Here is a 22,721-nt window from a genome sequence, read left to right on the forward strand (position 1 = left end):
GAGTTAACGGCAACTTTATTTTCCAAATTATGACTCGACTTCCAGTAGAAATTATGCTATGTTTGAAGTAAAAAACTTCTTTAAAATAAAGTTTTGAAAAACATGTCCTATATTTGAACGATTTTTTGCTTTGTAGTCAAGATGCAAAAAAGACAACAAATTTAAAGACAATTTCATTAAATTTAAAGAATTTTTCTGAATTATTAAAGTCAAGTTGACCTTAACCTATAATTATTTTCTTTCATGTTAAGATACCCATTTTTAAGTCAAATCACTTAATTATAAGGACAATACGACTTCATTGAAAAGTTTATCGACTTTTGGACAAGGAAAATAACTATATGTTAGAGAAATATGTCTTCTATGCTAAGCAAAATTTGTATTCGTATTTTAAAGACATGAAATCTTTGACGTCACGACACTATTTTATTCAGTGTAAAGTATCGTATTTATTTATGTGTGCAAAAAAGGTCTTAATTTCACATTAAATGCCAATTGAACTCTATATTGCAAATTTAGGGCAATGTTGAATAAATAAAATAATGATATAAATACCCATCATAATATGAGAAGATACCAACAGTATATGTTATGTATTTGTGGACCAAAATTATTGATACTATCTCAAATCATTTAAATTTGTTGCGAGCTATATAAAGGTTTATATTCCCATATGCATGAATTTGAATCTGAATCGATTTAGACAAAATTGTATATACTTCTACAAAATCTATGTACTTAAATTTTAGATCTAACGTTATGGGACGTAACACAATTTTAACAAAAAATAAAAATGCAAGGAAAGTCTAAAGTCGGTCGGGCCGATTATAATATACTCTGCGCAACTTTGTATTTAGATCTACATTTTGATAAAATCTCAAATCAGACTTCTACAAAATCTCGGGCAATATTTGGGAAATATTTATAATTGTTTAGACAATTTCGCAGAAATGCATTTATGATTCATTCATTGAAAATTTTGAAAATTTGAGTCATTTCTACAAGTTTTCGACTTAGCAGTGAGTATCAGTGAGCATACAATTTTGGAAAAATTTTTGTCTAGTAAATAAAATTTTGACTAAATTTTCTATAGAAATAAAATTTTGGCACAATTTTCTATAGAAATCAAATTTTGACAAAATATATAGAAATAACATTTTGAATAAAATTTTTATAGAAATAAAATTTGGCAAAATTGTTTATAGAAATTAAAGTTTGAAAAAATTATCAATAGAAATACAATTAAAAAAAAAATGTGTAGAAAAAAAATTTGCAAAATTTTGTATAGAAATAAAATTTTGCAAAATATTCTACAGAAACAAAATTTTGACAAAATTTTCTATAGAAATAAAATGTTGACTAAATTTTATATAGAAAAAATTTTTCTATAGTAATAAAATTTTGAATACATTTTTTATAGCAGTGAGTATCAGTGAACATTAGTAAGAAAAAAAATTTGAAAAAATTTGCTATAGAAATAAAATTTGACAATTTTTTCTTATAGAAATAAAATTTTGAAAAAAATATCAATAAAAATACAATTTTAGAAAAAATTTTGTGTAGTAAATAAAATTCTGCAAAATATTCTACAGAAACAACATTTTGACTCAATTTTCTATAGAAATAAAATTTTGACAAAACTTTCTATAGAAATAAAATTTTGACCAAATTTTCTAATAAAAAAATCTATTACTATACAATTTTGGCAAAATTTTCTGTAGAAATAAAATTTTGACCAAATTTTCTAATAAAAAAATCTATTACTATAAAATTTTGGCAAAATTTTCTATAGAAATAAAATTATCAATAGAAATAAAATTTTGAAAAAATGTTTGTGTAACAAACACAATTTTGCAAAATTTTCTATAGAAATAAAATTTTGCAAAATATTCTATAGAAACATAATTTTTTACCCAATTTTCTATAGAAATAAAATTTTGACTAAATTTTCTATACAAAAAAAAATATTTCTATAGTAATAAAATTTTGAATAAATTTTTTATAGAAATAACATTTTGACAAAATTTGCTATAGAAATAAAATTTTGACAAAACTTTTTATAGAAATAACATTTTGACAAATTTTCTATAAAAAACAATTTTGAAAAACTTTTCTGTCAATATTCTACATATGTATATGGCCTTAAAATAAAATAAAAAAAAGTAATTTCGATTGTTCGAAATTGATATGGGCATTAAAATGGATCGATCCAGCCCATCTGCTAGTCTAACATTCTAGGAGACATAAAAAGATAGCCGTAATTGGAAGTTGTTTTTCATTTACAACAATGCTGTACAATGGAAACTAATTTGCGTAAAAACTTGCTTAGTTACAAAAATGTGAAGTGTTTTAAAAAATTTGGTTTAGCCGGAGTCGGAGTCGAGCAAAATTTTTACGACTCCGACTCCGACTCCAGCAAAATCTTCAGACTCCGACTCCAAGACTCCGACTCCGACTCCGGCTCCACAGCCCTGCTGAGGACACAGTGCTTTGATCCCATGGATTTTTTTTCCATTCGAAACACTCCTTCACGTTCTTCCCATACAAAGGATCCAAAAGTATGTCATTGCATCGATGTTTGGACCGATATGGACTAATTTTTGCATGGTTATTAGAGACCATATACTTACACGACGTTCCAAATTTCAACCGGATCGGATGAATTTTGCTCTTCCAAGAGGCTCCGGAGTTCAAATCTGGGGATCGGTTTATATGGGGGCTATATATATTTATGGACCGATATGGACCAATTTTTACATGGTTATTAGAGACCATATACCAACATCACGTACTAAGTTTCAACCGGATCGGATGAATTGTGGTTCTCCAAGAGGCTCCGGACGTCAAATCTGGGGATCGGTTCATATGGGGGCTATATATAATTATGGACCGATATGGACCAATTTTTGCATGGTTATTAGAGACCATATACTTACACGACGTACCAAATTTCAACCGGATCGGATGAATTTTGCTCTTCCAAGAGGCTCCGGAGTTCAAATCTTGGGATCGGTTTATATGGGGGCTATATATAATTATGACCCGATATGGACTAATTTTTGCATGGCTGTTAGATACCATATGCTTACGCCTCGTACCAAATTTCAACCGGATCGGATGAATTCTGCTCCTCAAGAGGCTCCGGGGGTCAAATCTGGGGATCGGTTTATATGGGGGCTATATACAGTTGTGCTCAAAATAATAGTAGTGCTGTGCTGAATTTTTTTTTCTGCTTCTTCTATTCCTTCCACTAAAGGTTTATTTTATCTTTGTTTTTTACTATATCATTGTTTGGAGTGTGCATAATAAAAAAATACCGTTGGTTTAACTTCTGATGCTATTATTGTTGTAAAAAAATCGACATAAGAAGAATCCCTTTGCAAGCTCCAAAACATAGTCCAAGAAAAGTCACTCTCCTTTCAAAAAAACATGTATCGAAAAGAATAAAGTATGCCCAAGAGGATTTCCATTGGTCAGTACAGAAATGGAGGAACATTCCCCAGTACAGAAATGGAGGAACATTGGATGGATGAGTCAAAAATGGTGCTTTATGATTGAAGAGGATCCCGTCTATATGTTCGGCAACCTAAAAACACTGAGTACAGTACCAATTTTACGAAAAAACTGTAAATCACGATGGTGCTTTAATTTATTTGCTACCAGGGATCCGGAGCGGTCCATTTTTTTCGCTCCGCTCCGCTCCCGCTCCGGAGAAAAAAAAACCGCTCCGCTCCACGCTCCGCTCCGAGAAAAAAAATCGCTCCGCTCCGCTCCACGCTCCGCTCCGCTCCTCTTCGAGAAAATTATAGTACAAATAGTGTATTATTTGTTCAATTGAGTTTTATTATACCCTGCTCCACACTGTGGAACAGGGTATTATAAGTTAGTGCATATGTTTGCAACACCCAGAAGGAGACGAGATAGACACATGGTGTCTTTGGCAAAAATGCTCAGGGTGGGCTCTTGAGTCGATATAGTGATGTCCGTCTGTCCGTGAACACATTTTTGTAATCAAAGTCTAGGTCGCAGTTTTAGTCCAATCGACTTCAAATTTGACACAAGTATGTGCTTTGGCTCAGAATAGAACCCTATTGATTTTGGAAGAAATCGGTTCAGATTTAGATATAGCTCCCATATATATATTTCGCCCGATATGGACTTATATGGCCCCAGAAGCCAGAGTTTTACCCTAATTTGCTTAAAATTTTGCAGAAGAAGAACAATTAGTCAAGTGTGCCAAATTTTATTGAAATCGGTTCAGATTTAGATATAGCTCCCATATATATCTTTCGCCCGATATGGACTAATACGGTCCCAGAAGCTAGAGTTTTATGCCAATTAGGTTGAAATTTTGCACTAGGGGTACAATTAGTAGTGTAGTCAAGTATGCCAAATTTTATTGAAATCGGTTCAGATTTAGATATAGCTCCCACATATAGCTTTCGGCCGATTAACACTCATATGACCACAGAGGCCAATTTTTAACTCCGATTTAGTTGAAATTTTCCACAGGGAGTAGAATTAGCATTGTAGCTATGCCTGTCAAATTTGGTTGAAATCGGTTCAGATTTAGATATTTCTCCCATATATAGCTTTCGCCCGATTTACACTCATATGACCACAGAGGACAATTTTTTACTCCGATTTAGTTGAAATTTTGCACATGGAGTAGAATTAGCATTGTAGCTCTGCGTGCCAAATTTGGTTTAAATCGGTTCAGATTTAGATACAGCTCTCATATATATGTTTTTCTGATTTCGACAAAAATGGTCAAAATACCAACATTTTCCTTGTAAAATCGCCACTGCTTAGTCGAAAAGTTGTAAAAATGACTCTAATTTTCCTAAACTTCTAATACATATATATCGAGCGATAAATCATTAATAAACGTTTGCGAAGTTTCCTTAAAATTGCTTCAGATTTAAATGTTTCCCATATTTTTTTACTAACATTGTGTTCCACCCTAGAGCATTAGCCGACTTAAATTTTGAGTCTATAGATTTTGTAGAAGTCTATCAAATTCTGTCCAGATCGAGTGATATTTAAATGTATATATTTGGGACAAACCTTTATATATAGCCCCCAACACATTTGACAGATGTGATATGGTATCGAAAATTTAGATCTACAAAGTGGTGCAGGGTATAATATAGTCGGCCCCGCCCGACTTTAGACTTTCCTTACTTGTTTTATTTAGAAAATTCGGGTGGTACATATATGGGAGCTATAGCTAAATCTGAACCGATTTCGATGATTTTTTGCACATATAGTTAGTGCTATAGAAGATTACATTTAGCCAACTTTGAGTAAGATCGGTTTATAAATAAGGGTTTTATGACATAATTTGGCAAAATCGGGCGGGAGATGTGATATGGTATCGAAAATTTAGATCTACAAAGTGGTGCAGGGTATAATATAGTCGGCCCCGCCCGACTTTAGACTTTCCTTACTTGTTTTATTTAGAAAAATCGGGCGAGACATATATATGGGACCTATATCTAAATCTGAACCGATTTCCATGACATTTTCAGACTTAAAGGGTGATACAAAAGATTATTTTGTGCTAAATTTGACGACGATCGGTTAGTAAAAAGTGCAACGTGACCCCATTTGTCGAAATCGAGCAATACATATATATGGGAGCTATATCTAAATTTGATCCGATTTATTCCAAATTCAATAGCGTTCGTCCTTGTGCCCAAAAAAACTCCCTGTACCAAACTTCATCAAAATCGGTTAATAATTGCGACCGGAATCCTGTGAACAACAAATACATGGACAGACGGACGGACGGACGGACGGACACCAAGCGCTAGATCGACTTAGGAGGTGATTCTGAGTCAATCGGTATATACTTTATTGGGACTAAAATCAATATTTCTGGTAGGCACATTTTTTGGCAGATCAAACTTATTATACCCTAACCACTATGTGGTTTAGGGTATAATGACTTTAAAACAATGTGTTGAAACATTTTATTAATTTTGAAGATTTTTTTCAGAAATATTAAATCCATTTTGACGAAACGAATTTTCATTCATGTTAGGATACACATTTTTATGTCGAATCACTTAGCTATAAGGACAAACAGACTTCATTGAAAAGTTTAGAGACTTTTAGACAAGGAAAAAACTTTATTTCAGAGAAATACGTTTTCTATTCTAAGCAAAATTAGTATTCATATTTTACGCATGTGAAATATTTGGCCTCCCGAAAATATTCTTTGCGGTGCACCATCTACTATTTAATATGTGATAGAAACCAAATTTATGAAAATGGACCAAATGCTGTTTGGTCCGACCATCGGACCAAATTTAAAAATTAGAAATTTTTTGGACCAATTTTGGTCCGATCGGACCAAAGCGGCAACGCTGATTGGAATTGAAAGTCTATACACAGAGTAGAAGTAACTACTCTCCGAAAGTTTTTTTTGTTTTGCAACAGACGTAGAGAAGAGGTTTTGTTATAGTTGTAATGTGTGTGTGTTTATGTTTGCAACAACCTCCATCGAAATCAGTCCGTGGTATACCTACGAATATTCTTACTCAGATCTAGTGTTACCTAATTTCGCTTTTTTCCCTTTTATTGCAAAAATACATTTTCGAACAGCGTTTTTAAGAAATGTTCGTCCTCAAAAAAGTAGATAACATGCAATAATACAAATCAAGTCAATGTGAGAAAAAAAAAATAAAATAAATGTATATGCGCACATTTTTCAACCAAAATTGAAACTATCCATAATTTTAATTAAATTTTCGAGAACCAATATCGGAAATAAGAGAACGCTAGGATATAGTACAATAGTAAAGCAAATATGAATGTCCTTACACTGAAAAAAAGAATTTTTCTTAATTATTAAAGTCACGTTGACCTTACCTCAAAAATTTTATCTTTCATGTTATGATACACACTTTTAAGTAAAATCACTTAATTATAAGGACATTACAACTTCATTCAAAAGTTTAGAGAAATGCGTCTTCCATGTTAAGCAAAATTTGCATTCTTATTCTAAGGACATGAAATCTTTGACTTCACGACAATATTTTTTTCAGTGTAGAAAACTAAAAAATTAAATATAAATAAGATCATTTAATTGCATTTATTTGACGTTCATTACAAACATCTTTGTAGTAATACGGGATGAAATTGATCGAAAGTACTGTTGTTACTTTTACAACTCATACTAGAGATATATTTTGACATTTGCCGTTTTTGAAAACAATTACTAAAAAACACGTTGTGTTTTCCCCAATGTACGTACGTACAAAAATACATATCGTACATTTTAAACGTTTACTCACACTACGCTAAGTACTAGTTATATTTGAAATTACCTACACAGTGTAATTTCAAAGTTACACATTTCATTCAAGTAATATTTTATTCGGAGCGGTTTTTCATTTGGAAACCGCTCCGCTCCCGCTCCGCTCCGGATTTTAGAAATGCCGCTCCCGCTCCGGCAAAAAAAGGGCTTGCTCCGCTCCGCTCCACGCTCCGCTCCGGATCCCTGTTTGTTACTACTATTATTTTGAGCGCAGCTGTATAATTATGAACCGATGTGGGCCAATTTTTGCATGGTTGTTAGAGATCATATACCAACATCATGTAGTAAATTTCTCCTAGCGGCTCCGCAAGCCAAATCTGGGGGCCCGTTTATATGGGGGCTATACGTAAAAGTGAACCGATATGGCCCATGTGCAATACCATCCTACCTACATTGATAACAACTACTTATGCCAAGTTTTCAGATTTTAGCGTGATTTCAACAGATGGATGATTTCAACAGACGGATATTTCGATGTGTTACAAACGCAATGACAAAGTTAATATACCCCCATCCTATGTTATGGTGGAGGGCATAAAAAAGAAAATCGAAAAAAGATTAATTTTTTAAAGTTCACAAAATTTTTTTTTGGTATATCGATCGGTTGATATATCGATATATTTTTATTCACTTAACTTATCACAGTTCCAATTATACACGTTTGTTCGTCATCTCAATGCCTTTCATTCAAGTACCAACAATAATCGGGCGATTCTAGCTCGAGATATGATTTGTTAGTAAAAAACTGTTCCATAAAAAATTGTTAACCTTCATTTTCGAATTTAGGAGATCAAAATAGTCACCTCTCATCAAATGTACATTTTCGGTGTAAACTAGTGTAATCAAAGCATATTTAAACAAAACCCATTTCATTTTTATTTTCAGGAGCACGTCGTGACAAATTGGTAATGGGTGTACCTTTATATGGACGCTCATTTACTCTCGAGGATCCCAACAATCATGAAGTGGGAGCACCACATATTGGTCGTGGTATGGCTGGTCAATATTCGGTTGAGCCCGGAGTCATTGGTTACAATGAATTGTGTGAAAAATTCCAAAGTGAACAATCCAAATGGCACATTGAATGGGAAAATGATCAGAAAGTTCCATATGCCTATAGCGATCGCAATTGGGTAGGTTTTGAGAATGAGCAAAGTATAGCACTTAAAGTGGAATATGTGGTCAAAGAGGATTTGGCTGGTGTAATGGTGTGGTCTATTGAATCCGATGATTTTCGCGGGACATGCGGAAAGCAACGTTATCCTCTTTTGACAGAAATTAACAACATTTTAAATGGTGGCATATCTCGTCCATCCCTACCAATGGTTCTGCCTACGGGAAGGCCTCAAACTGATGCGAATGTTGGCCATATAATCCATAGTGCCTCCTCATCCCTGTGTAAAGGAAAATCTGGCTATGTTCGTGATAGCCAAGATTGTGGAAAATTTTATTTCTGTGAAAATGATATGGCGCACAGTTTTCAATGTCCCTCATCATTGTACTTCGATTTGGAAAGTTTAAATTGTAACTATTCCTCAATGGTTAAATGCTAAGGACTATTCATTTTAATACAAATCAAATTATAAAATACAAAATCAAATTATAAAAAAAAAAGAAATGACTCAACAGTTCTTTCTATATATTAAGAAATGGATTTTATATAGCGACACAATAAAGTTTTAGGAAATGTGATCATAACTTATATTTTATCCTAAATATACACTGAAAGAAGAGTTTTCTTTTATGAGGAACGACATTTTAGACAAACAAAGTTTTCTTTTGAAGTTAAAAATTTTTTTCAAAAGTTTGTATCGTTTGCATCGTTTATCACAGATTCGAGTTTTTTTTGCTTTTACAGAAACTAATTTACATTAAAAGGGAATTTCGTTTGTCTAAAAATTCATTCCGGAGGAAAGAATTTTTTCTTTGGATGTATACTGAGTTGGTTTGTCTACTTTACCTTCATAATTTCATGTCAAATTTTATTATATTTATTTATACAATTATAATGTAAATAAATTGTATTTGTTTTATTTCCCAATAAACTTTAAAACGAGTAAACTGATGGTGTATAAACATTTTTGGGTAACATTCTCGCAAAACAAAACTAAAAAGAGTCACAAATCTTATGTACCCTCCACCATGAATCGCGCACATACACAGAAAAAAATTTCACGAAAATTTTTCCAAATAAAGTCATAATTGACTTTTAGAAAATATTCATTTAAAAATTTAATCGAATCAACAAATTTTTTAACCCTTCGTTGCATGATTTAATTTGAGCAAGAATAAAAATTTTTTGGTATGTTAGAATTTTTGTATATGGAGTTATGATACCGTAAACCAATTTTCGTTCGATTCTGATCACTGGAGCAAAATTTACGTAACATTGCATATATGCAATTTCATGCAGATAATCAATTTCTTTAGTCCACGTTGTTATCTCTATATATCACAGGTAGATGAGAAAAGTGATCAGATCAAACATGTCTTGAGTGAAAAATTTTATTGCTGGATGGGGAAAATGGAACATTTTTACAAAAAAAATTGTTTTATTGCCAAACATAAAATGTTTGCCAAAATCAGATAGCATAGTTGTGTCAAACATGTTACATGTTCCCCATCGAAAACTAACACTTTACTTCTGAAACATGTTTGAGGTGATCATATTCCTTCTCGGGATGCAATGTTAAAAGTCAAACTCTTGGGATTCTAAATAATGTCTGCCTTTTTTGACGCACAGAGTTCCCCAGATTTGCATTTAACACAAAGGGAAGTGAACTTGGAGAACGCAATCCCATAGATGCGAGACCGTTTGGCGGGCTTCGCCAAACTGTTCCACGTGGAACCGTGGAATTGTCGGAGGGGCGACGAAACTTCTAGGGGGTGACCCAAACAAGAAAAAGACTGGAGAACTACCACACGCTCACAAAAAATCGCTTCTGTAACATATACTCCCAAACATATTTTGCTTCAAGCATATACATTTTTGGGTATTGGCCAAACATTTATATGTTTGATCTCTTCCAATATATAATATGTTTGAAAGCATATTAGTCTAAACAATATATGTTTGGGTAGTCTAAGTTCCAAACATTTTGTATTTTTGCATCCAAATTCAATAATGTTGTCTTCCAAAAAACAATATGTTATTATGTGAACATATAATATGTTTGGAAGCATTTTGCACCCAAAAATATTATATGCTTAAAAAAATTCTCCCAAACAATATTGTGCTCAAAATTTTATTTATTTATTTATATATTTACAATCATAATGAATTATGAAAATAAACAGGTAATATAGGTGCTAACAACATAGGTTTTCGACCTGAATGCTCAAAATTTTGTTTCTGCCCAATTGTATATTCCCCCACATCTTTCTCACTTCCACGAGATTTTTTAGTTCTTAGCACCTTTTTCTGTAATACAAACATTGTAGAAGAAATTATTCAATTGTATGATTTTTTTATTTTAATTTTACCTTTTGCCGGACGGGGATTCGAACAGCGGACCACACAGTTTGTAAGGATCAAAGAAGTAGCTGATCAATTGCCCAAGGAAAAATAAAATGTTAATTTTGTAATAACAAGCAACAACCACCAACTTAATTCAATATCGCTGCCTGTTAAATAGCGCTCCAAGCTACTAAACACATATATGTTTATAGGCTATTTCTAAATTATTATATGTTTGCATCCAAGCATATTATATTTACAAACATTTTATGTCCCAAACATAATATGTTCTAACATATTAACATATATGTCCCAAACATATTATGCTAGTTTATGAACATTATATGCTTGCACTCAAAAATATTGTGTTTAAAAATTTGTGATCCAAACATATAATGTTTATAGCCAAACATATGAAAAACAGCCTTTTTCATCCGTGCATGCTTAAAGAAAAGAGGAACAGAAACGTCATAGCAATCGGAGCAGCGGATGATTGTGTATGCAGCCGTATTTTGACGAAAAAGAGACTTTGGAACTCTGTTTAAGTTCAAATGCTACGCTTTTACAATATAAAGAAACCGCCATATCTTATATGAATCGGTATGATGGAACAAAGAAGTTGGAGCGTACCACAAGCTGAAAACTGGTTTTGGTATATGCCAGCTTATATGATACACGGAAACCTGGACCCTCGTTTTTACTTAGGGTAGGTATAATGGCGAACCAAAACTTCATTTTCACTTAGACTTTTCAGTTAATTATGATACCACAATATTGACCTTCTGTTTATCATTGAGTGCAGTTCGATTCAATATTAAGCTCTATAGCCGAGCTCGAACGGTCTTTCACCATGAGGAAGCTTTTAAACACCTAAAATTGTCACCAACATATTGACAGGGGATAGACCACCGCAAAACAAATGTGAACCCATTTAACCAATATATCACGATGATATACGTGTAACAATTACAATCCAGAAGCTTGTATGTTATACGATTCTCCAATGATGTAGGCCAAGGATCAACTCGAATCTTCTTCTACGACCTCGATTTATATCAAACTCGGTGTTTAAATCTCCATCATCATCAAAATACTCGGTTTTATATTCATATTCGTCGCTAAGTGTCCTAGTAGTAAGAAAAATTGATTGAATGCATGATATTGCACATGTGCAATTATATGGCATATATGCAATGACAGTTCATATCGGCTCAAACGCATGAAATTGCAGATATGATATCATTCATTGTAGAGCTCTTGTAAATATAATTTGTATTACAAAACTATATACGTAGCGTTTAGAATAGAGTAAACTTATCATTTTATATTTACATTTAAAAAAATTTTAAGAAAGTTTCATAATATTAAAACAAATAAGTTAAAATTTTCGAGGTACTCAACATGCTTATTTTAATTTCGCTTTATTTAAATGAAACTGTTACGATACTGGACAAAATCCTTATCAAATATAATCTACAGCTTCCAAAATGTGAATAACAAAAAAAAATTATGGTAAAATATGTAAAAGAATAGGAGCTAGACAGACAAGAAACTAACATTGCATATATGCAATGTCATGCAACGAAGGGTTAATTTAAATAAAAATCAATCACACAAATTAACAGTATCAATTAATTTTTTAATTGACTGTCAATTAATTTTTATACCCTGCGCCACACTGTGGAACAGGGTATTATAAGTTAGTGCATATGTTTGCAACACCCAGAAGGAGACGAGATAGACATATGTTGTCTTTGGCAATATTGTTTAGGATCAGTCCCTGAGTCGATATAGCGATGTCCGTCTGTCCCTGAACACATTTTTGTTATCAAAGTCTAGGTCGCAATTTTAGTCCAATCGACTTAAAATTCGGCACAAGTATGTATTTTGGGTCAGAATAGAAACCTATTGATTTTGGAAGAAATCGGTTCAGTTTTAGATATAGCTCCCATATATATCTTCCGCCCGATTTCTACTAATATGGCTCCAGAAGCCAGAATTTCAGCCTGATTTACTTTAAATTTTGCACAAGGAGTACAATTGATAGTTTCGTAAAGTGTGCCGAATTTGGTTGAAATCGGTGCAGATTTAGATATAGCTCCCATATATATCTTTCGCCCGATATCTACTACGAAGAAAGAAGAGTTTTCTTTTCTGATGAACGAAATTTTAGACAATCAAAGTTTTCTTTTGACGCAAAAAATATTCTTTTAAAGCAAATAAAAACTATCAGAGGCAATCGTAGAATAGCTTAGAACAAATTCGGGTTTATTTGCTCCCAACAAAAATACATTATAGGAAAGGGGAATTTCGTTTGTATAAAATTTCGTTCCGGAGGGAAATATTTTTTCTTTGGGCGTAATATGGCCCCAGAAGCCAGAATTTCAACCTGATTTACATTAAATTTTGCACAAGGAGTACAATTGATAGTTTCGTAAAGTGTGCCGAATTTGGTTGAAATCGGTTCAGATTTAGATATAGCTCCCATATATATCTTTCGCCCGATATGCACTTATATGGCCCCAGAAGCCAGAGTTTTACCCTAATTTGCTTAATATTTTGCACAAGAAGAACAATTAGTACTATAGTCATGTGTGCCAAATTTTAATGAAATCAGATCAGAGTTAGATATAGCTCCCATATATAGCTTTCGCCCGATTTACACTCATATGACCGCAGAGGCCAATTTTTTGATCCGATTTAGGAAATGAAATAAAATAAAATTTTGCACAGGGAGTAGAATTAGCATTGTAGCTATGCGTGCCAATTTTGGTTGAAATCGGTTCAGATTTAGATATACATCCCATATATAGCTTTCGCCCGATTTACACTCATATGACCACAGAGGCCAATATTTAACTCAGATTTAGTTGAAATTTTGCACAGGGAGTAGAATTAGCATTGTAGCTATGGGTGCCAAATTTTGTTGAAATCGGTTTAGATTTATATATAGCTCCCATATATATGTTTTTCTGATTTCGACAAAAATGGTCAACATACCAACATTTTCCTTGTAAAATCGCCACTGCTTAGTCGAAAAGTTGTAAAAATGATTCTAATTTTCCTAAACTTATAATACATATATATCGAGCGATAAATCATAAATAAACTTTTGCGAAGTTTCCTTAAAATTGCTTCAGATTTAAATGTTTCCCATATTTTTTTTTACTAACATTGTGTTCCACCCTAGTGCATTAGCCGACTTAAATTTAGAGTCTATAGATTTTGTAGAAGTCTATCAAATTCTGTCCAGATCGAGTGATATTTAAATGTATGTATTTGGGACAAACCTTTATATATAGCCCCCAACGCATTTGAAGGATGTGATATGGTATCGAAAATTTAGATTTACAAAGTGGTGCAGGGTATAATATAGTCGACCCCGCCCGACTTTAGACCTTCCTTACTTGTTTAATTGATACCATCATTTCTGTGATTGAAGAAATTTCAATTATAAAATTAATTGGATCAATTAATTTCGTGATGGAATTAGACAATTTTTTTTATGTGTGCCCGAAATTTCTACCAATTTTGAAGAAATTTTCTACGGTTAAGTAAGCAATGTGCAATGTGGAACGCCGTTCGGACGTGGCTATAAAAAGGAGGTCCCTTGTCATTGAGCTTAATATGGAATCGGGCAGCACTCAGTGATAAGAGAGAAGTTCACCACTGTGGTATCACAATGGACTGAATAGTCTATGTGAGCCTGATACATCGGGCTGCCACATAACCTAACCTAACCTAACCTACGGTTAAGTAAAATCATTAACCGACTGTTATTGCAATATCGTCATGTGATCTTTCGTAAGATTGAGTCAACCTTAGGCATTATTGGGACAAGCATACATTCAATATTTTATGAACATCTGACCGTTAAAAAATATTTTCGCGTTGGATCCCACGCTCAAACAGGCTCGTGTCGATTGGTCGAAAGAAATGCTTCGCAAATACGATTGAGATTACGCGTATGAGCCCGAAAGTAAAGAGCAATCGACTGTATTGGTTTTTCAAGATGAGCCAAATCCAATAAAAGATGCTGGCGCAAGAAGTAACGTACACGCATAACAGCTTGGCTGATAAGTCCCCGGTCTGACACATAGATGTCGTCGCTAGTATTAAATGCATATTATTTTTATGTAGTACCAACCTTCAAATGCTTCGTGTCAAAATTTGACGTCTGTAAGTCAATTAGTTTGTGAGATAGAGCGTCTTTTGTGAAGCAACTTTTGTTATTGTGAAAAAAAAAAGAAAAAAGGAATTTCGTGTTTTGATAAAATACTGTTTTCTGAAGGGAAAAAATACGGTGGAATCAAAAACTTGGCTTGATAATGAGTTTCCAGACTCTTCCCCAGGGAAATCAACAATAATTGATTGGTATGCAAAATTCAAGCGTGGTGAAATGAGCACGGAGGACGGTGAACGCAGTGGACGCCCGAAAGAGGTGGTTACCGACGAAAACATCAGAAAAATCCACAAAATGATTTTGAATGGCCGTAAAATGAAGTTGATCGAGATAGCAGAGGCCTTAAAGATATCAAAGGAACGTGTTGGCCATATCATTCATCAATATTTGGATATGCGGAAGCTCTGTGTAAAATGGGTGCCGCGCGAGCTCACATTTGACCAAAAACAACAACGTGTTGATGATTGTGAGCGGTGTTTGCAGCTGTTAACTCGTAATACACCCGAGTTTTTCCGTCGATATGTGACAATGGATGAAACATGGCTTCATCACTACACTCCTGAGTCCAATCGACAGTCGGTTGAGTGGACAGCGACCGGTGAACCGTCTCCGGAGCGTGGAAAGACTCAAAAGTCCGCTGGAAAAGTAATGGCCTCTGTTTTTTGGGATGCACATGGAATAATTTTTATCGATTATCTTGAGAAGGGAAAAACCATCAACAGTGACTATTATATGGCGTTATTGGAGCGTTTGAAGGTCGAAATCGCGGCAAAACGGCCCCATATGAAGAAGAAAAAAGTGTTGTTCCACCAAGACAACGCACCGTACCATAAGTCATTGAGAACGATGTGAAAAAATCATGAATTGGGCTTCGAATTGATGCCCCACCCAACGTATTCACCAGATCTGGCCCCCAGCGACTTTTTCTTGTTCTCAGACCTCAAAAGGATGCTCGCAGGGAAAAAAATTGGCTGCAATGAAGAGGTGATCGCCGAAACTGAGGCATATTTTGAGGCAAAACCGAAGGAGTACTACCAAAATGGTATCAAAAAATTGGAAGGTCGTTATAATCGTTGTATCGCTCTTGAAGGGAACTATGTTGAATAATAAAAACGAATTTTGACAAAAAAATGTGTTTTTCTTTGTTAGACCGGGGACTTATCAGCCAACCTGTTAGAAGGAATACAATCACCTCAAAAATGTTTCAAGAGCAAAATGTTATTTTTGCCCGGCAACCATGTTACATGTTTATCGCAAAAATGTTGTTATCTCGCCAAACATGTACATCGTTGCTGAAATAAGATACATAATTTGCGAGAAAATAGCATGGTTGCGACAAAAATGTCATATGTTTGCCGGGCAAAATAAAATAGTAACAAAAATAACATTTTGCTCTTGAAACATGATTGAAGTGCTCGTCCTCTCTGGGTACACTTCCAAGCAAATGATGACCTGATTTTTTTCGGAAAAACAGGAAATCCTGTGATACTTTTTCTATGTAATCATTGCAACCTTGCCAATCTATACACTTACCATATCAGAGAAATTAGAAAAATAAGTAGCATTTTTTTTCTTCAAAATTTTAATTTTTTATTGATTTTTTATTTCATGAAAAACTGTGATATTTATTGATTTATAGTACAATAAATGAAAAATAATAATAATAAAATGAAAATATAATTTTGACTTGGCCGTTTGCTTAAAATTAACAATTTTTCTATGAATTATTTATTATTCCCACAAGGAAACTTTTATACTTTATCTCCCTGAATTAGACTTTCTCAATTCCTCCAGTTAAATAATCAAAAATATTGACATATTTTTTTCTTTGTTTCAATTCATTTTTCCTTTTTGTTGTATGAGGTACATTAGACTCCTTGCAATTTGTATTTGATGTGCATCCTTAAGTGGGAAAAATTAATTATTATTTTTTATTATTGTTGTTAATATTTCTCTTTTTTTATATTTATACACATAAATACATTTATTACAATACTACCTTAGTGTTTTTCTAGTTGTTAACTAAATATAAAGTTTTTGTTGTTTGTTCGATTTAAGATTTTCTTGTGTGTATGTTTGTTTATTTTTTATTTATTATTCTAAACTGGGAATGATTTAAATTTCAAAAATATTTTATTTTTATTGTTTATGTATAAAACTATATTTTGTTGTTGTTGATGTTGACATTTCGTATATCTATACCTAATCACATATTTCTACTCTAAATTCTATGAAATAAATTTTTGTAATATTTTTACAATAATGGTATTTTTGTTTTAATAAATTCTAAATAGTTGTTTTTGTTTCTGGGAACATTGTGTTTTTGTTTTGTGTTTTACATAATTTTTTAAAAATTATTTTGAGGCACATTACACTTTTTTATGTTAGTTTCTTTGCTTTTTATTTTGTTTTAGTTAATTTTCTTTAAATTTTTTTTTTTCGATTCAGATTTTAATGTTGTGTTTTATATCTAAAATAAATTTTATTTTATCTTAAAATTCTAGAAATTTAATTTTAAATATTATGTTAACATTCATATTTTGTTTAAAACATATTTAGTTGGCTTTTTTTCTAGATATTTTATACATATTTTTATTTTCTTTAAACCAAGAACCAGGAATGCATTAAATTTTTATCGAAATGCCACAGAGCAAAATGACATAACTTTAAATTTAATTAAATGAAACAAGTATAAAGAGCCGCAAGTTCAACCAGGCCGAATCTAAATTTTCTATAGAAATAAAAATTTTCTATAGAAAAAAATTTTGACAAAATTTTCTATAGAAATAAAATTTTGAACAATATTTCCTATAGAAATAAAATTTTGGCAAAATTTTCTATAGAAATAAAATTTTGACAAAATTTTTTATAGTAATAAAATTTTTGCAAAATTTTTTATAGAAATAAAATTTGGACAAAATTTTCTACAGATATAAAATATTGACAAAATTTTCTATAGAAATAAAATTTTGGACAAAATTTTCTATAGAAATAAAATTTTGGACAAAATTTTCTATAGATATAAAATATTGACAAAATTTTCTATAGATTTTCTATAAAATTGTTGCAAACTTATTTTTAAAAATAAAATGTTGACAACATTTTCTAAACACAGAAAAAAATATCACCAAAATATTCTCAATTAAAAAGTTAATTGAAGTTGACAATTTTTTCAATTAATAAATTAATAGATACAATTAACTTTTTAATCGAGATAGAAACATCAAGTTAATGAAGTAAATGATTGAAAATTTAATTTTTAATTAAAAAAAAAAAAAAATAATTGATACAATTAACATTTTAATCAAGTTCGGAAGACTAAGGGTGTGGTCACACTAGGCAAATATTTGCACAAAATAAGTGTCAAACTTTTTTCCAGGAGCTCTTTCGAAATATTTGGATACCTTTTTCGGAAGATGTTCTTATCGTGATGTAATATATCGAATATGAGCTAAAAATGTTTTGCAGGTTTGACTGTGGCGGCGAACTCTTCTTTGATTTCTGTCAAATATTTGCGCAGTGTAAACGTACCGTAAGTTAATTAAAAAAAGTGATGAACATTGTTTGAATTTTTATTAAAAATGTGTTTCAAAAAATAAATTGTTAATCCAAATAAAAAATCTAAGCCAATTCAGAAAGTAATTGAAAATAGTTACCTTTTTAAATTTAAAAATTAATTGAATTTTGCAATCAACATCAATTAAATTTTTAATTGAATCAATTAAAAAATTAATTGAAATTTGTTAATGAAATCAATTAATTTTTTAATCAAGAATTTTTTCTATGCCCAATTAAAACTACTATAATTTTCGTGATTGAAGACATTTCAATTAAATAATTAATTGGATCAATTAATTTCGTGATTGAATCAGAAAAAAAATGTTTGTGTGTAGAAATTAAATTTGGTAACATTTTCTATAGAAATAACATTTTGACCAAATTTCCTATAGAAATAAAATTATGACCAAATTTTCTGTGAAATGAAATGTTGACAAAATTTTCTATATAAATAAAATTTTGACCAAATTTTCTATAGAAATAAAATTTCAAGAAAATTTTATACAAAAATAAAATTTTGAGAAAATTTTCTATAGAAATAAAATTTCGAGAAAATTTTCTACAGAAATAACATTTTTTATAGAAATAAAATTTTGACAAAATTTTCTATAGAAATAAAATTTCGAGAAAATTTTCTACAGAAATAACATTTTTTATAGAAATAAAATTTTGACAAAATTTTCTATAGAAAAAAAATTGAGAAAACTTTCTATAGAAATAAAATTTTAATAAAATATGCTATAGAAATAAAATGTTGACATAATTTTCTATAGAAATAAAATTTTTACAAAATTTTCCAGAGAAATACAATTTTGACAAAATTTTCTATAGAAATAAAATTTTGACAAAATCTTCTACAGAAATAAAATATTGGGCAACATTATCTATAAAAATAAAATTTTGACAAAATTTTCTATAGTAATAAAATTTTGACAAAATTTTCTATAGAAATAAAATTTCGAGAAAATTTTCTATAGAAATAAAATTTCGAGAAAATATTCTATAGAAATAAAATTTTGAAAAAATGTTCTATAGAAGTAAAATTTTGACAAAATTTGCTATAGAAATAAAATGTTGACAAAATTTTCTATAGAAATAAATTTTTTTCTATAGAAAAAGAATTTTGACAAAATGTTCTATAGAAATAAAATTTTGACAAAATTTTCAATAAAAATAAAAGTTTGCCAAATTTTCTATAGAAATAAAATTTCGAGAAAATTTTCAATAGAAATAAAAGTTTGACAAAATTTTCTATAGAAATAAAATTTCGAGAAAATTTTCTATAGAAATAAAATTTTGACAAAATTTTCTATAGAAAAAAAAATTTATAAAATTTTCTATAGAAATAAAATTTTTACAAAATTTTCTATAGAAATAAAATTTTTACAAAATTTTCTATAGAAATAAAATTTTGACAAAATTAAAAAAGTAAGTCATGTCGATCAAATTTTCCAAAGAAATAAAATTTTGACAAAATTTTCTATAGAAATAAAATTTTGACAAAATCTTCTATAGAAATAAAATATTGGGCAACATTATCTATAAAAATAAAATTTTGACAAAATTTTCTATAGAAATAAAATTTCGAGAAAATTTTCTATAGAAATAAAATTTCGAGAAAATTTTCTATAGAAATAAAATTTTGAAAAATTTTCTATAGAAGTAAAATTTTGACAAAATTTGCTATAGAAATAAAATTTTGACAAAATTTTCTATAGAAATAAATTTTTTTTCTATAGAAAAAGAATTTTGACAAAATGTTCTATAGAAATAAAATTTTGACAAAATTTTCAATAGAAATAAAAGTTTGACAAAATTTTCTATAGAAATAAATTTTCGAGAAAATTTTCTATAGAAATAAAATTTCGAGAAAATTTTCTATAGAAATAAAATTTTGACAAAATTTACTATAGAAGTAAAATTTTGACATAATTTTCTATAGAAATAAAATTTTGACAAAATTTTCTATAGAAAAAAAATTTACAAAATTTTCTATAGAAATAAAATTTTTACAAAATTTTCTATAGAAATAAAAACTTGATAAAACTGTCTATAGAAATAAAATTGTGACAAAATTAAAAAAGGAAGTCATGTCGATCAAATTTTCCAGAGAAATAAAATTTTGACAAAATTTTCTATAGAAATAAAATTTTGACAAAATCTTCTATAGAAATAAAATATTGGACAACATTATCTATAAAAATAAAATTTTGACAAAATTTTCTATAGAAATAAATTTTCGAGAAAATTTTCTATAGAAATAAAATTTCGAGAAAATTTTCTATAGAAATAAAATTTTGAAAAAATTTTCTATAGAAGTAAAATTTTGACAAAATTTGCTATAGAAATAAAATTTTGACAAAATTTTCTATAGAAGTAAAATTTTGACAAAATTTTCTATAGAAATAAAATTTTGACAAAATTTTCTATAGAAAAAAAAAAATTTACAAAATTTTCTATAGAAATAAAATTTTTACAAAATTTTCTATAAAAATAAAAGTTTGACAAAACTGTCTATAGAAATAAAATTTTGACAAAATTTCCTATAGAAATAACATTTTAAAAACAGTGTCTATAGAAATAAAATTTTGACAAAGTTTTCTATAGAAATAAAATGTTGGACAAAATTTTCTATAGAAATAAAATTTTGAGACGAATTTGTATACTACAAAACAATAAAATTAGTTTTATTCTAACTTCAACTGTCTAATTAAAAAAGTAAGTCATGTCGATCAAAGGAGTATAGATTCTAAAATTTAGATTATTTCAACGAATTTTGTTTTCGTTCGAATCAAAACAAAACACTTGGATCGTGTGAAAAGGTATCATTTCGTATCAGATATCTTGTAATTGCAACCATACCTGTTATTAGGCCATCCTCGATTAGTCTTCTTTGACTTATTAACATAACACTTGGTATATATTGGGGATATGAGATGATAACCATGAAACTGGTGATCACTTATTTTAAACATTCTCTAACAATGCTGGCCCCAGCAATGAACCCTTAACCTAAAATTAAATGTTCATTCCATAAGCATTCCATTATGCCATTAGATTCCTGGTTTACAGAAAATAATCCTACATAGGTTTAGACATGTTTTAAATTTCAGCAAATGGGGGGGGGGGGGGAGTAACTTCAGATTTCTTTGAAACCGTTACATCATACACGAATTGGGTGAATAATTTGTACCTTCATCCTTGTTTTTTTAAGGGAATTTTACAAGGTGTTCTGTTTATTATTATCGTTGGTCTTGGAAGCACTGGCTGGTCTCGGCCTTGGACGTCTTTTCGGTTGCAGTGAATATAGGCGTCCACTACGTGGTGGGCGCGCATGTTGCTCCGTCAGTGAGTTGCTCTGTGTCAATTGGTAACTGGAAAATAGCATCAAATGAGACCCAGAAAGAAAAAAATTAAGAAAAAACAAAAAACATGCATAAGTCAATTAGTTTAGCATTGTAATGAAATTAAAGAAGGATCACGAGTTCCACTGGATATACACAACAACACTCATGAGCTTAAGCAATGTCATGGCAAGAAACAATGGGGGAAACTGTTGAATTCTGCTTTAATTCAAAGACATACGATGAAGTAAATTTCGAATTTAAAGAATTTATTTATTTTAAATGAAGTTGTCCTTAATATTGCTCTGGTTCACTTTTCGATTTTTTATATCCTCCACCATTCAGTTTGTAACGCATCGAAAAATTGGTCTCAGTCTATAAGCCCAAGGCAGCAAATTGGGAGGTCGGTTTATATGGGGCCTATATCAAAACCTTGACCGATATAGCCCATCTTCGAACTTGACCTGCCTGCAGACAAAAGACGAGTCTGTGCAAAATTTCAGCATGATTGCTTCAATATTGAAGAAAGTAGCGTGATTACAACAGACAGACGGACATGGCTTTATCGTCTTAGAATTTCTCCCTGATCAAGAATATATATACTTTATATAGTCGGAAATCGATATTTCGATGTGTTACAAACGGAATGACAAACTTATTATACCCCCATCACCATTCTATGGTGGTGGGTATAAAAATGTTAACGTGTCTACCAACTCAAGACAGCGCTTCGCCGGCAATGGGCCAAGATATCGCAGAAACACATTTGTGCATCGTTTGATGGCTTTGTCGGCCGTGTGAAGGCCATAATTTGTACCAAGTGTATAATTTAATGTTATTTCTGTTATTTAAAAA

The 22,721-nt window shown here is 30.8% G+C and overlaps 2 protein-coding genes across 2 annotated transcripts in view; one reads left to right on the forward strand and one right to left on the reverse strand.

The window, feature by feature from the left end:
• The window catches only part of Cht8 (Chitinase 8), a 28,304-nt gene extending 19,249 nt beyond the window's left edge, over positions 1-9,055 (forward strand). The window contains exon 4 of the mRNA XM_075311714.1: positions 8,210-9,055. Within this exon, the coding sequence (XP_075167829.1) occupies positions 8,210-8,877 (668 nt within the window). The 3' untranslated portion in view covers positions 8,878-9,055. The remainder of the gene's footprint in view (positions 1-8,209) is intronic.
• Positions 9,056-21,258: 12,203 nt separating this feature from the next.
• Positions 21,259-22,721, reverse strand: part of CngA (Cyclic nucleotide-gated ion channel subunit A) — a 193,305-nt gene continuing 191,842 nt past the window's right edge. The window contains exon 8 of the mRNA XM_075313005.1: positions 21,259-21,896. Within this exon, the coding sequence (XP_075169120.1) occupies positions 21,743-21,896 (154 nt within the window). The 3' untranslated portion in view covers positions 21,259-21,742. The remainder of the gene's footprint in view (positions 21,897-22,721) is intronic.

Source organism: Haematobia irritans, chromosome 5 (genome assembly GCF_050003625.1).
Source record: "Haematobia irritans isolate KBUSLIRL chromosome 5, ASM5000362v1, whole genome shotgun sequence".
Taxonomy (NCBI): Eukaryota; Metazoa; Arthropoda; class Insecta; order Diptera; family Muscidae; genus Haematobia; species Haematobia irritans.